This window comes from Vulpes vulpes, chromosome 2 (genome assembly GCF_048418805.1).
Source record: "Vulpes vulpes isolate BD-2025 chromosome 2, VulVul3, whole genome shotgun sequence".
NCBI classification, from domain to species: domain Eukaryota; kingdom Metazoa; phylum Chordata; class Mammalia; order Carnivora; family Canidae; genus Vulpes; species Vulpes vulpes.
This window is the reverse complement of record NC_132781.1, coordinates 34,043,506-34,058,633: the sequence shown is the minus strand read 5'-3', so window position 1 is coordinate 34,058,633 and position 15,128 is coordinate 34,043,506. Positions and strand designations below refer to the sequence as shown.

At 36.2% G+C, this 15,128-nt stretch overlaps 1 protein-coding gene across 6 annotated transcripts in view; it reads right to left on the bottom strand.

The window, feature by feature from the left end:
• VMP1 (vacuole membrane protein 1) overlaps positions 1-15,128 on the bottom strand; it is a 143,327-nt gene that overhangs the window by 127,486 nt on the left and 713 nt on the right. The window contains exons 2-3 of one of the 6 annotated variants that reach the window (XM_072747623.1): positions 14,818-14,918; positions 5,384-5,491 (exon numbers count right to left, since the gene is read on the bottom strand). The exons of 3 other annotated variants lie outside the window; for them this stretch is intronic. Coding sequence is in view for 1 of the 3 variants with exons in the window: in XM_072747622.1 (XP_072603723.1) it covers positions 14,818-14,827 (10 nt within the window). In the remaining 2 variants the exon portion in view is untranslated. The remainder of the gene's footprint in view (positions 1-5,383; positions 5,492-14,817; positions 14,919-15,128) is intronic. 2 more of the 6 variants (XM_072747622.1, XM_072747624.1) reach the window with 2 other exon arrangements.

Genomic DNA, 15,128 nt, shown 5'->3' with positions numbered 1-15,128 from the left:
ATCAAATGAATAAATAAAATCTTAAAAATAAATAAATAAAAATAAAAAACTACAAAACTTAAAAAAATTTTAAATAAAAAAATAAACTCATGTTCTCTCAAAGTAAATAAAGTATTTACAAAGTTTTTTCTGGAAATTTGTGATGAAACAATGTTAGATTCTGAGGCATGTGGATAAACCCAAAGAATTCCTAGATTGTTTAAAGGACTAAAATCTCCTCAAACAGGAATCTAGCACATATTCCTGACAATCAATGGACCTTACTTTGCAGTGAGTTATAACAATTTTATTTTTTAAAAATTAATTAATTTATTTATTCATGAGCAATAGAGAGAGAGGGAGAGACACAGGCAGAGGGAGAAGCAGGCTCCATGCAGGGAGCCTGACCTGGGACTTGATCCTGGGCCACCACCAGGATCACACCCTGGGCTGCAGACGGCGCCAAACCACTGCGCCACCAGGGCTGCCCATAATAACAATTTTAATAGCCTGCGACTAAGTTTATATATTTATTTCTAGTTTAGTTTATTTATTTATTTCACACACACACAGAGAATAAGTGAGCAGGGGGAGCTGCAGAGGGAGAGAGAGGCAGACTTCCCACTGAGTGGGGAGGCAGATGCCATGCTCCATTCCATGACCCCAGGATCATGACCCGAGCTAAAGGCAGAAGTTTAACTGACTGAGCCACCCAGGTACCCCAAGTTAAGTTTTATTTTTAAGAATAAAACAGTTAAACTCTATAGGTCTGTGGATAGGATGAGAAGACAGAAATAAGAAAGAAGCATAAATCAAACACTGAATAATAATTTTCATTGTGAAGATATATTTATATACAAGAACTACTTTAAAAGGTTGCAACTAGCAGATTTTAAGTACAGTTGAAGCATTTAAAATAAAAGGTTGATATTAAAACATGTGGGGTGTTGGGATCCCTGGGTGGCGCAGCGATTTGGCACCTGCCTTTGGCCCAGGGCGCGATCCTGGAGACCCGGGATCGAATCCCACATCAGGCTCCCGGTGCATGGAGCCTGCTTCTCCCTCTGCCTATGTCTCTGCCTCTCTCTCTCTCTCTCTCTCTCTGTGTGACCATCATAAATAATAAATAAAAAAAATTTTTTTTAAAAACATGTGGGGTGTTTTGTTTCTTGCAGGAGTGTTGAGAAAATACTGCCAAAATCAGCTCACAAAGGTTCTTTGTAGGCTGTACATCCACTGCTAAGACTATAATACTCCATTCATTTTAAACATTAGCTACATTTGTAATGCAAAAACAATGTGAAACTAAATTACTTTGCGTTCCCTAAAGCAACACAAAAAACATTTAGGATGACATGAAAATAGCAATTCCCAGAGTAATAGGAGTCAGTGGAGAATTTAACATGATAAAAAGAAAAAGAAAAGAGTGATGAAGCCATTGACTAACGTTCTTGGCCACTGTATTCCTAAATAAAATGAACACATTTCATTAAAAAAATGATTTATTCAAGTGATTCTACATTCTCACAAAAATATTAAGTCAGCTTTCTCAATAATGCACATTGTTCTTCATACAAGGCATGCATGAATATTACACTTTTCAGTAACCTTTCTTGCTTCCAGAAGCATGTATAGTTAATGGGGCTATTCAGTACATTCATTCACCGACTACTCAAAGTAGCTGTAGACTTCTCTACAACTATTAAGATTAAGAAATTGCAATTTATTGTTGGAAATTTAGTAGATAATCTAAACAAACAGTAATAAATATATTTTGACTAGTGAGGCTTTTTGATACAGTTTTCCACTTGTGCAGGGGTAAAAAGCCAAAGATAATTCAAACACCATGCACAATATCACTAACTTTTAGATCATCTGGCTCTAAGAACCAGAGATTATCACATGGCTGGGCAGTGTAAAAGTGTGTTCTTTGAAAATTCATTAGTTGAATAAAGTATATGAAAAAAACAAAGTCCTTGAATCCTTTAACTTAAAAAAAAAAAAAAAGATTTATTAATTTATTTTAGAGGGAGGGGGAAATGGAGGGGCAGAGAGAAAAGGGAAGGAATCCTCAAGCTGACTCTCCACTGAGCTTCGGAGCCCCACATGGAAGCTTGATGCAAAGCTTGATCCCAGAACCCCGAGATTGTGACCTGAGCTGAAATTGAGAGCTGGCTATGTAACCAACTGAGCCACCAAGCGCCCCTCTTTTTGAACTTTCTAAAGTCTTAGGGGAATCAGACAAATTAAAACCCCAAGTTAGGTTATAATTTATGCATTCAAAATCTCAATATATCTCCCAATAATAGGTCAGTAGGTTATAAGGGTCTATATTTCTGGCCTAAAATGTCCCTCAACTTAATTTAGTGAAGTGTAAAATACATTAAATAGTCTTCTAATTGTTGAACAGGCCATTGTTCCGGTTCTAACTTTTAATTAGATAAAATTTTAAGTAAAGCTACAACCTGGAGAACATTTTAGGGACCCCCCTTTTTCAGAGTTTCATAGCTTTGGGGGGAATGTTTATCTCTCACTTCCAATATGTAAAGATATAATTTTATGTTCCCATGGGTAAAAACATCATTTTTATTTATTTAATTTAAAAAAAGATTATTTATTTATTTATTCATAGAGACACACACACACACACAGAGAGAAAGAGAGGTAGAGACACAGGCAGAGAGGGAGAAGCAGGCTCCATGCAGAGAGCCTGAGTGGAACTCATCCAGGGTCTCCAGGATCATGTCCTAGGCTGCAGGTGGCGCTAAACCGCTGCGTCATGGGGGCTGCTCCATGATTTTATTTTAATGGAGAAAATACATAATTTGCAAAATTACAGCTTGAAAAATCCCATTTCTCATTTTCTCTCAATCTACTAAATGTTCATTCAGTTTTTCATAACCAGTGCAATCTTGGCAAACATTTTCACCAAAAAGATGGGGGGAGTAAGGTTAAGATCTAAAACAGTAAAAAGAGTAACATTCCAAAGTTGGGAGATTCAGTTAACTGTGAGACCTTGGGAATGTTACTTCACATAGCTGATTCTCTCTTTCTGCATCCAATTATCAGGCACATAAAGTAAATTACTGCCATAATTTTCTTTCTATTCTAATAGTCTAAGAATTCTAATAGTCTATTCTAATAGTCTAACCCAGTCCAAGGTTAGGGTTTGGATTTATGTAACAAGAACTATGCTGTATAGTGATTTATAGTTTAGATGCAGATTAGCTAAACTGATATTAACAACCCTTGTAAGGGAACAGTTGTTTTTATCCTTGCCTTCTACAACTGAGAAATTCAGGACTAAAGGGGCCCTAAACAGCAATTCAGCAATATACAAATGGCAAAGTGAGAGTTCAACCTCATGTTTAAACATCCAAAATCAATGGTTCTTCTGCTACACAAAACAGTCTAGTGAGAGTCCTTTCAATTCTCATCAATGAATTCTTGAGTCAAGAAAAAATAAAACGATAACAAAACAGTTCCAAAAGTTTAGCATGTTCTAGTATTCACAAACATTTCCCATTAGTAAAGAGAACACTCATCTCTGTTGATTCTCACAAACAGATAAATTATGGACTGTCATTAAAATCCTGTGACTTGGGATCCCTGGGTGGCGCAGCGGTTTGGCGCCTGCCTTTGGCCCAGGGCACGATCCTGGAGACCCGGGATCGAATCCCACATCAGGCTCCCGGTGCATGGAGCCTGCTTCTCCCTCCGCCTGTGTCTCTGCCTCTCTCTCTCTCTCTCTCTCTGTGACTATCATAAATAAAAAAAATAAAATAATAAAAATAAAATAAAATAAAATAAAATCCTGTGACTTGGGATCCCTGGGTGGCGCAGCGGTTTGGCGCCTGCCTTTGGCCCAGGGCACGATCCTGGAGACTCGGGATCGAGTCCCACGTCAGGCTCCCAGTGCATGGAGCCTGCTTCTCCCTCTGCCTATGTCTCTGCCTCTCTCAATCTCTCTCTCTCTCTCACTGTGTGCCTATCATAAATAAAAAAAAAATAAATAAATAAAAAATCCTGTGACTTCACCTGTGCTTCTTTCAGTCATTTCTTTGTGGGTTTTTACTGTTTGTGTACTCCTGACAAAATTTTAAATTCAGATTGCTTAACAGACTCCCTACTTTACTGCCCCTAAATGCCTAGGAATATAAACTAGCCCATACAAGTCATTAATAAGAAAATGAGTTAAATCACAGAATATCTGCAAATGACCAAGGTACACATTTCAGATTATTTAAATCAAAATGATGGATTTGATCCAGATAATTCTAAGCTTTATGATCTATGAACAGATTTTTAAAAATTATCTACTCTTTGGAAAATGCTAGAACTTTGTTATTCATCCATTGAAATGTCCTCACTAGACCCACTAAATGGGTAAATGAAAATAAATATTGGTATTTTTTGGTCATTCAACATTAAAGAGGCCAGAATTACCTACAACACTTTCTACAATGAACTGTCCTTCTTTCCTCACTTTAAAGGGTTTTTTGGGGGTTTCATTTTCTCTTAAATATTATATAGCTTCCCGATAATAATCATTTAGGTACCTTCACTTCTATCTTAAGAAAATTAGAACCTACTGAATAGATAAATTATGGTGTCATTACATGTAACAATGAATTCTTAGCATCCTAATAGGGTTTTATAAAATAATAAACTAAAACACAACACATGGAAAAATGTAAATTAAACTTTCTAGTAATATTTACTATGTGAAGTCAGATACACGTACTAGGAATTTTGAGGGTTCTATCCTTTCTGTAAAAACTGCTCCCAGGACTGGATATATTCTTTGAGATATCACTGGTTTCACAAAGGGAAGAGGCAGTCTCCAACGTCCCCCTTCTATCTCTCCAAAAAATAAGTAAACTATGCAACTGACCCAGAGAGACTGAATGGTCTAAGAGCTAGGAAGGTTGCAAGGCATGGTAGGAAAAGAAGAAAACTTGAGCAGTAGGAAGGAAAATGGTAAGAGCAAAAGGCAATAGAGAGTGCTCAAGCTATCCTGAGGAAAGATTCTGAGACCAACATCTCTGTAGGAAGACTGAACTTTGGAGGCGGGAAGCTGTATTAGTGACTTTTTCTTTGGGCAAAAATCCATGAAGAAAAACAGACTGTCACCCCAAAATATGTCACTTTGGCATACTGATTACTTTGAATTAAAGGAATTTATAAGAAATGGCACTCTGTTCTTTAAACAGACACATTTACTCTCTTTTTTCTTTCTGAAAGCAAGAAATAAAACTCCCATGTCAAAGTTACCCACCCTGTACCAGAAGGAAGGAAGACACTCTTATCATCAGAGATGGGAACTTGGGGCTGATAAATCTGTACAAACAAGCTTTGTTAAATTAACCCTTATCGTCCTAGTTATGTCTTTACCATTTACTACCTTTGGATCGAACTTCTTTGTCTTGTCAGTTCTTCACAAATTTATCGTTTCTTGGTCTAAAAGGTATAAAAGCGTCCTGCTCTGGTCACTTCTTGGGGTCTTCATTCCCTTGTGAAGGTTTCCATTTACATGTAAAGACAATTAGTAAAGTTTTATGCTTTTCTCCTACTAATATGTCATATCAATTTAATTCCTAGGTCTAGCAGGAGACCCAAAAGAAGGTAGAGAATATTTCATCTGCTACAACCACAGAGCCACTGATGTAGTCCTAAGTCAGAAGTGTCTTTCTAGCTCTAAGCAGAAAAGTAAACCCTCTTTGTAAATCAGGTCTGTTGGATTCTCAACAGAATAAGATCAATCAATAAACTCACAGAAGTTCCAGAAAACAAGCCATTATCACTATAAACCCCTCCAACTGGCCCCACCAATCCCCTACCTCTTCAGGATAAGAACAAAAGATATTAAAAATTCAGGTACAGATTAAGTATATTACAAAATAGCCCTGTATAAAATGTTTACAGAACAATGGATGCAATCACAAAGATGAATAAATTACAAAGATGAATGAATACACAATAAAAACTATCACACCTAAATAGATTTGAAGTAAATAAAAGCAAATGGAACTTCTAGAAGTAATAATTGTTGAAATTAAAAGCCAATGGACAGATAAAGGTATAGATCAAATACAGATGAAGTGAACTGGATAAGCTATCCAGGGAATTTATTAAGAATGCAGCAGAGATAGGAATGGAAAATATAAGCAAATAAAAGACACAGAGGACAGAATGAGAAGGTCTATTATTTGTTTAACTGCAATCCCAGAAGAGTATAAAGAATGGGAGAAATGTAAATTAAAAAGATAAAGACTTAAAATTTCAAAAAATGAGTCCATCAATCGTTGTTTTTGGCTTTTACTGGTGCTGTTGAGAATTCTTTGATTCTAATTGTTCTTCCATTTTTAGCAATGTGTCCTTTCTTTTCGAGTTCTTTGAAGATCAAGACCTTTTTACTTCAGTGTTTTGCAATTTGACTGCAGTGTTTCTGGACTGGATTTATTTTTATTTGTACTACTTGGGATATATTGTATTTCCTAGATTGATGGACATCATTTGAGAGACCTGATATTGTTAATATGACAATTTTCCTCAAACTGATATATAGGTTTAATGCAATCTCAATCAAAACTCAAGCAAACTTTTTCTTCTTAAGAGTTTTGTTTGAGAGAGAGAAAAAAAGAGAGCACGCGCATACACGAACAAGAGGAGGGGCAGAGGGGAAAGCAGACTCCTTGCTGAATGTGGAGCCCAACGGCTCGATCCCAGGACTGGGAGATCATAACCTGAGCCAAAGTCAGATGCTTAACCAACTGAACCACCCAAGCGCCTCTCAAGCAAGCTTTTTAAAAAATCAAAAGTGACAAATGGATTCAAATTTATATGGAATCACAAAGAACTCAGAACTGCTAAAACAATTTGGATAAAGAACAAAGCTGTAAGACTTGTACTAATTGATTTCAAGACTTATTATAAAGCTACAGTAATGATAGTGTGGTTTTGGCAAAAGGACAGACATAGATTGGTGGAACAGAATTAGACCCACAAATATTGGGTCAATTAATTTTCAACAAACGTACAAAGCAATTCCATGGTCAATGGAAAGTCAATTCAATGGTGAAAGGAAAGTCTTCTCAACAAACAGCACTAGAATAACTAAGTTTTTTTTTTTTTTTTAAAGATTTTATTTATTCAAGAGAGAGAGAGAGAGAGGCAGAGACACAGGCAGAGGGAGAAGGAGGCTCCGTGCAGGGAGCCCGACGTGGGACTCAATCCCGGGTCTCCAGGATCATGCCCTGGGCCAAGGCAGCACTAAACCGCTGAGCCATCCGGGCTGCCCATAACTAGGTATTTTTATGAAAAAGTGGACATTGACCCTTGTTTCTCAAATGCAACAACTGATTTGAAGTGGATCATAGATCTAAATGTAAGAACTAATACTATAAAGCTTCTAGGAAAAAAAACAGGAGAAAATCTTTGTAGTCTTGGAGCAGACAAATGTTTCTTAGGATTTAAAAAGACAAAAATGATAAACTGGATTTTATAAAGTTTAAAAACTTCTGCTCTTTGAAACATGGTTAAGAAAACCAAAAAGGTAAGCCACAGAAAGTAAGAAAATATTTGCAAGATACATGTATCCAACAAAGGTCTTGTGTCTCTATGTATTTATACACATATATTATAGTAATAAATAATGAAGGTGTCTTGTATAGGTACAGAAATAGAGAAACTGACCAAGAAACAGAATAGAGGGCATTTCAAAAGATTCTTGTATTTTTGGAAGTCTTTACGGCAAGACAGAGCAGTTGGGAAAGGAGAAATTATTCAAATTGGTTATCCATATAAGAAAAGAAAATTTGGATTACTACTTTGAACCATGCACAAAATTCAATTCCAAGTGGATTAAAGATTTAAAAGTCAAAAAGCAAAACTTTTAGAAGAAAATATAAATACCTTTCTGCCTTGGGGTAGGGAATGATTTCTTAAGACACACAAAAAAGAGCTTTCCATAAAGGAAAACATTAATAAACAGAACACTGAAATTAAAACTTAAATTCATTACAAGATATCTTAAGTGAAAAGATAAACCAGAGAAAACACCTAACTGAAAAGGACTAAGTAGGCAGATTATATATAGAACTGAAAATATTAAAAGACAACCCTACAAAAGTAAAATAGGCAGAAGACATAAAGAGATATTTCATAGGAGAAGATATATGGCCAATAATGAAGAAACCTACTTGATCTCACTGACGATCAAAAAATATAAATCAAGATCACAATGAGATACCATTTTTATCCAGTATGTTTTACTATGTAACAATTTAGCTCCAAAATTTAGTGACTTCAAAAATCATCTAATATTTCTCACAATTCTGTGAGTTAGGCCAGGCAATTCTGGTCTAAGGTAGGTTGGCTCTTGAACCAGGCAGGTCTCAGCTGGGATGCCTCGTGTAAGGTCCCCTATCCCAGAAGGCTAGTCTGGCCTTTTTTCACATGGTAGGCTCAGGGTTCCAAAGAGCTGTATGAGAAGAAAAGCCCCAATATGCAAGTTTTTCAAGTCTCTGCTTATATCATACTTGCTAATGTCTTCTTGGTCAAAGCAAATCATATAGCCAAGTACATAGTCAAGGAGCAGAGTAACAATAAAATCATATTACAAAGGGGTATGCATACAATGATGAGAATTTATGATCATTCTGCAATTCAATATTCAATTTTATAATTCACCATACCATTCTTTACATGGATTCTTTCAGCAGAAATTAAGATGACAATAGCAAAGTGTGGAAGACAACGTGTATAAATTGAATACTGGTATAACCTTGCTAGCAATTCTATGTCTAGACATATAGCCAAAAGAACCTCTTGCATATAAAGAGTTGATATGTACAATAATATTTTTTAGCAACACTGGTCTTAATAGCAAAAGCTCTAACAACTCAAATGCCCATTGTCAGAAGAACAAATAAATAAATTGGCATATAATTATACAATGCAATTTTATACAGCAGTGAAAATGAATTTCTTTTTATTAAGATTTTAATTTATTTATTTGAGAGAGAGCAAGCAAGTGAGCGAGAGAAAGAGAGAGGGACAAAGAATGAACAAGGGAGGTGCAGAGGGAGAGGAAGAAGCAGGCTCCCTGCTAAACAGGGAGCCTGATGCACAGCTTGACCCTAAGGACCCCAGGCTCATGACCTGAGCTGAAGGCAGATGCTTAATCAACTGAGCCACCCAGGCATCCCTGAAAATGAATTTTTCACTTACTTGTTCAACAAATATTTACTGAGTACATACTATCTGCTAGGCATACTTTGAGATGCATCACTTATCCATAGTTATTAAAGTACTGATAAATTCAAATATTTAAATTTCTAAAAATAAAAGTTTTGCAAGCATAGAGATCCTAGAGATATCCCTATGATTATTTAATAAAAAATTAAAGAAAAATCTGCTCCATAGAAGCAGTATAAAATCTCCTATAAATAGACCTTAAAAAATTAAAAAGAGGCAGAAGAACTTGTATAATATATTTGACTAAATGCTTTTTGCAATGTGGAGACTTGAAAGTTTCTGGAAGGAATCAGACTCAACAATAAGGAAGTGGTTAGTCAGATCATCAATTTCAACTTCACTGGACTTTGGTCTCATTTAGACCACAGAGCAAGATTTGACAGAACTGCTCTTTTTCTTTTTTAAGTATATAATAATAATAATAATAAATTATTTAGATATCTTATTTAGATACATATATATATTTATTTATTTGAGAGAGTGAGAGAGAGCACTAGTAGTGGGGAGAGGCAGAAGGAGAGGGAGAAGCAGACTCCCCACTGAACAGGGAGCCCGATATGGGGCTCAATTCCAGAACCCCAGAATCATGACCTGAGCCAGAGGCACATGCTTAACCCACTGAACTACCCAGGTGCCCAGAACTGACCCTTTTTAAAGAATTCTGAATAAGTAAAATCTTTCACATGCTTTATATGTTTTACATATATACATATATAAAAACATACATGTATATATGTGCGTGTATACAAACTGAAAAATCTTGTTCCCCTCTGTTCCTCATCTATCTAGTATGCTCCCTGCTAGGTTTAACTACTTTTATTAGTTTTGTGTATCTGATCATTCTTCCTTCAAACACTCCTAGGCCCCTTTGCCAGCTCTCTTTTACCTGATCTGGGCCCTCTCCTCTTCCCTCTCTCTCCAGGTGATTTTTTCTGGTCCTGCAGTTTAAAATACTAGCCTCAATTTATATTTCTGGTCTTTATCTCTAGATCCATACACCTAAGAGCACATATGGTGATTCCTAAGCATCTCAAATTTAGTATGTCCTTTCTTCCTCATTCCCATCCCCCTTCTTGTAACAAACCTGGTCCTCCCCAAACCTTCCCTCTCCTAGTACTTGGCACAACTCTATCCACCCAGTTACTAAATCCAGAAGCACAGTCATCCCTGACTCTTCTCATTTCCTTACTCCTCAGATTTAATCCAAGACCTAGTCTGATTCCAAATATATTTAGTATCCATCCACCCACAGCTCTCCACTTTTTTTGTCACCACTCTGGTCCAGGCCATCTTCATCTCTCACTTAGACTACTGCCATGAACTCTTAACTTCTCTTTCCATTTTTATTCTTGTCCTTTTCAATTCATCCTTCACATACAAACATGAGTGGTCTTCTTACAAATCATATTACTCCCCTATTTGAAATTGTAGAAGGACCTCCTATTATACTCAAAATCAAATCCAAACTAATTTCCATGGCCTGTAAAGTTCTATATAACCTGGACCATGAGTATATTTCCTACCTTATTTCATGTCTCTATATTCCGGTATACTGTGCTAAGTCTCAAATAGGCACAAATCCTCATTAACTCTCTTTCAGGCCTTTGTTTATCTCCTTCGTGATACTCATTGCAGTGGATTCAATCGTTCATTTTTGTATTTGCTTTTTTCTCTATTAGGCTCCCAACTCAAATACCTTTATCTCTATTAGCCTCCCAACTAAAAGATGTTTGTCTTTGCTTCCCACTGTTTTCCTCAAAACCTGGTAAAAAGACCCAGAATTTAAGATTTTTGCTCACTGATTGGATGAATGAACAGATATGAGCACTAGATGTCATTGCAAAACACTCTTCCCATGCAAAGAAAGTGCTAGAAGACATCATCAGCCAACAAATTCTCAAATTTCAATTCTCAAATTCTGTTACTGATTATACAAATAATGTAAACTTAACAATAAGACAAAAATGAAAGCATAGCCTACAAGAACACCTCGTTTTTAAAAAGTCTCACATATGCTGTAAAATATACACACAATTAAATATATATATATTTATTTACTGAACCTTCATTAATACTGAGCAAACAACATGCACACTGATGTTTATAGCAACATTATCAATAGCCAAATTATGGAAAGAGCCCAAATATCCATCAACTGATGAATGGATAAAGATGTGGTGCATAAACACACACACACACACACACACACAGAGGAATATTACTCAGCCATCAAAAAGAATGAAATCTTGCCGTTTGCAACAACATGGATGGAGCTAGAGTGTATTATGCTAAGTGAAATAAGTCAGTCAGAGAAAGACAAATACCATATGATTTCACTGTTGAACTTAAGAAACAAACAGATGAACAATGAGAAGGGGGAAAAAAGAGAGGGAAGCAAAATATAAGAAACTCTTAACTACAGAAAATAAACTGAAAGGTGACGGAAGGAGGGAGGCGGGAGATGGGCTAAGTGGGTGATGGGCAGTAGGAGGGCACTTATGATGAGCACTAAATGTAAATGATAAATCACTAAATTCTACTCCTAAAACTAATATTACCCTATATGTTAACTAGAATTTAAATAAAAACTTGAAACAAAACAAAAATACTGAGTAAACAATGATCAAGTAAGCAGCAACAATGGCATGCTTTCAAAGAGGGCTGGAAAGAGTTTTCTCTTAGCAACTGTACAGTAGGCTACAGAAGGATAACAGTGGTGACAGTCACTGTTAACTGTATGCCACTCTAAATGCTTTACTTAAATCTATTCATTTAACCCTAACAGTAAAGGTAACTGACTTCATTGTCTAGGAGGAAATTGAGATGGCAAGAGGTTAAGTAACCAGCCTTAGGGTTGCACAGTATTAAGAGCTGGAATTTGAAACAAGACAATCTAGTTTATTAGCCCTGGCTCTTAACACTATCTACCTAGTCCTTCCCAAAAAATCTATAAAGACCAAGCTTATTATTAAAGAACCTCAAGAACAAGAGAAAACATCATAATGAACTATTGAAAAGATTATGTATTTCTGAATACTGACAAATTCTACCAACTACCATTAGACAAGCTGGCATAGGATTATTCAGTGGGTTGCCCTTGCTTAATTTAAAAATGCCTTAAAAATACATAAAAGTGCCTTAATCTTTTATCTGACACAGAAAAGTATCTCCTGCTCAAATTTCCAAAACCTTCAAGGTGCATAATATTTTCAAATGAGCTTTACAGAAGGTTTACATAATATATAATATCAGTTTGGCAAACCCTATACAAAGTTGCTTTCCCAGAGTTTCTTGAAGCAATAAACACTTTAAAAGTTTACTCCTCAAAATATTTGCAAGTCTGTGAAAGCAGATTAATACAACAACAATCAAATCTGTTTCTGAGGTTAGTAAAGATTCTCTAATCTGGTGTTTATTTCTATACCAAAGACAGACAGATGTAGACAACACACACACACACTCCAACAAAGAGCCCTGGACAAAAGAGCAGTGATAATAAGTATCTGGCCCTATAATCTCCAAAAAAAAGGAGAGACTAAATAGGTTTTGTGGAATCTGCAGAAGCAAAAAGGTTCTCAACAAGACAAAGAATTAAGTATTCTACAGTGGCTATTTACCCAGAATAAAATCGAGAAATGACTTTATAGATTAATAGATAATTAATGTAACAATATTAAAATTACAAACAGTTGGGGGAATTTCTTTTTTGGGGGGGGGGAATTTCTTTTAGCAGGAATAAAGAAATTAATGCAGTTGCCTCCTACTTACTACCAATAACATTCATTCAGTAGAGACATGTGTTACAAAGATACTCTTTTCCACTTGTTAGAAAGAAGACACCTTGATACCTGATAGTAATGAAGCACAAACTTAGAATAACAGTTCTGAAGAACAGAACTAATTTTCTTTTTTTTTTCCTTATTCCAGTCTACTACAAATTTTGCCATGCACAATGTTGTTTTCCTAGAATTTACAAGACTAAATCAGCAAAAAAGAGGGAAAATGAAAACCTTTAGATCCCTTTAATACATAAAAGAAACCATTTTCATGCAGACCAGGAAATATTACCAAACCATAAAAAGATGCCTAGACAGCCCGGGTGGCTCAGCGGTTTAGTGCTGCCTTCAGCCCAGGGCCTGATCCCGGAGACCCAGGATCGAGTCCCATGTCAGGCTCCCTGCATGGAGCCTGCTTCTCCCTCTCCTGTGTCTCTGCCTCTCTCTCTCTCTGTGTCTCTCATGAATAAATAAAATCTTAAAAAAAAAAAAAAAAGAAAAGAAAAGAAAAGATGCCTAGAGACAACCTTAGCAGAACAGAAAGAATACTTAGGACCTCATTTCCAGTTCAGGCTCTGGTACTACCTAAACCATATTATCTCAGGCAAGCCAATTACTGATTGTTTCTGGGGAAGATTATAACTATCTGTTCACAGAGGATGCTTCCAATTCTAAATATTGCTTTCAGTAAGTTTCAGGTAAAATGATAAATTTTTTTACTTAATAAAGTAAGTAAGGCTACTTTCCACCTTTAGTTAACTATATGTAAACACCAAAAACTTAACCTTCTTCTGCACTTGTAAATTCTTAAGTGACAATACATGATGACCAACAAAGGTCAGATTTAAACTCCCAAATGCAAAACTATATTCATTTTCTAGTCACCTACTTATTAACCACAGTGACTAATTCAATGGGTTACAGTATCACACTACTCTTAGGTAGTTTTTATTGGGGTCAATAGTAGGGCAAAGATCATCTCAGAAGAGTGTATGATAATATTTTCAGATAAATGACACAATATAAAACATCAAATTGTGAAATGATACAAAGCAACAGAATTCTGCACTGATACATTTCCAGCTTTCAGAGTAAACTGACATTACCATATTTTCATTTATACAGTGATTTCCCATTTAGTATCTCACTTAATCATTATGACAATTCTATGAAATACGTGAGCAGTACTTGCTATCATCACGATCCAGACCAGCTCAGAAAGTTAGGTAACCTACCAATCTTTATTCTGGAATGTAAGCCACGGAAATTAAACTATATTAATCAAGTAGGATATATTCCTCAAAGCGGGGGGGGGGAGGGGGGGAAGCTTTAGTGTTTTATAACACAGGCAAAGAAGTAAAATACAAACGATTTCCACTATAGAATCATTTCACACCCATACAAATTGGCCACATTTGTCTAGGTACTACCATCCCTCCTCCAAAGGTCAATAAAACCACATTCTAGAATGCATGAATGTTGCCTAATGAATAATTTCTTATTATCATCATTTATGCTAAAAATACACAACTAAAGATCATAGTTCATACTACACATAGGCAGCAGGAGTCAGACCATTTAATTCTCTATCATTACAACACCAGAAATACTTGTACAAGCTTCTCCAAAATATCAGTGTAGTCTGTCTACAAAATTTCTGACATCAGCCCCAAAGGAGAATTGAAAGACATTAAAATTAGGAAAAGGGGCTGTCTTGCCATGATAGATAAACAGTGCCAGAGCCTATATGAGGTTTTTTTTGCATAGATTTTCAGAAAAGCAAAAGATAATAGTTTAAACCTACTAGAAGTCATGAGGTAATCTTAGTGTGACACAGGGCCACATACGGCTTCTTGGAAGTTTAGAGATTAAGTTGATCTCCAGGTTGTATTGCAAATACCTCCCCTGCAAGAGAACAACAAAGGGGCGAGGAGTGGCCAGGGATTTGGAAGAGGTAGAGAACCCCCGACCCTTTAAAAATTAGTAGGAGATCCGTGAAGGTTCTTTGCAAAAGATCAAGGGCGGGAAGGCCCCATTCCCTTGGCCACCAACGCTCCAGATGGCACTCACACGCCTAAATTTTGTTTAGTAGCGAATACGTTTAGTGCCATGTGT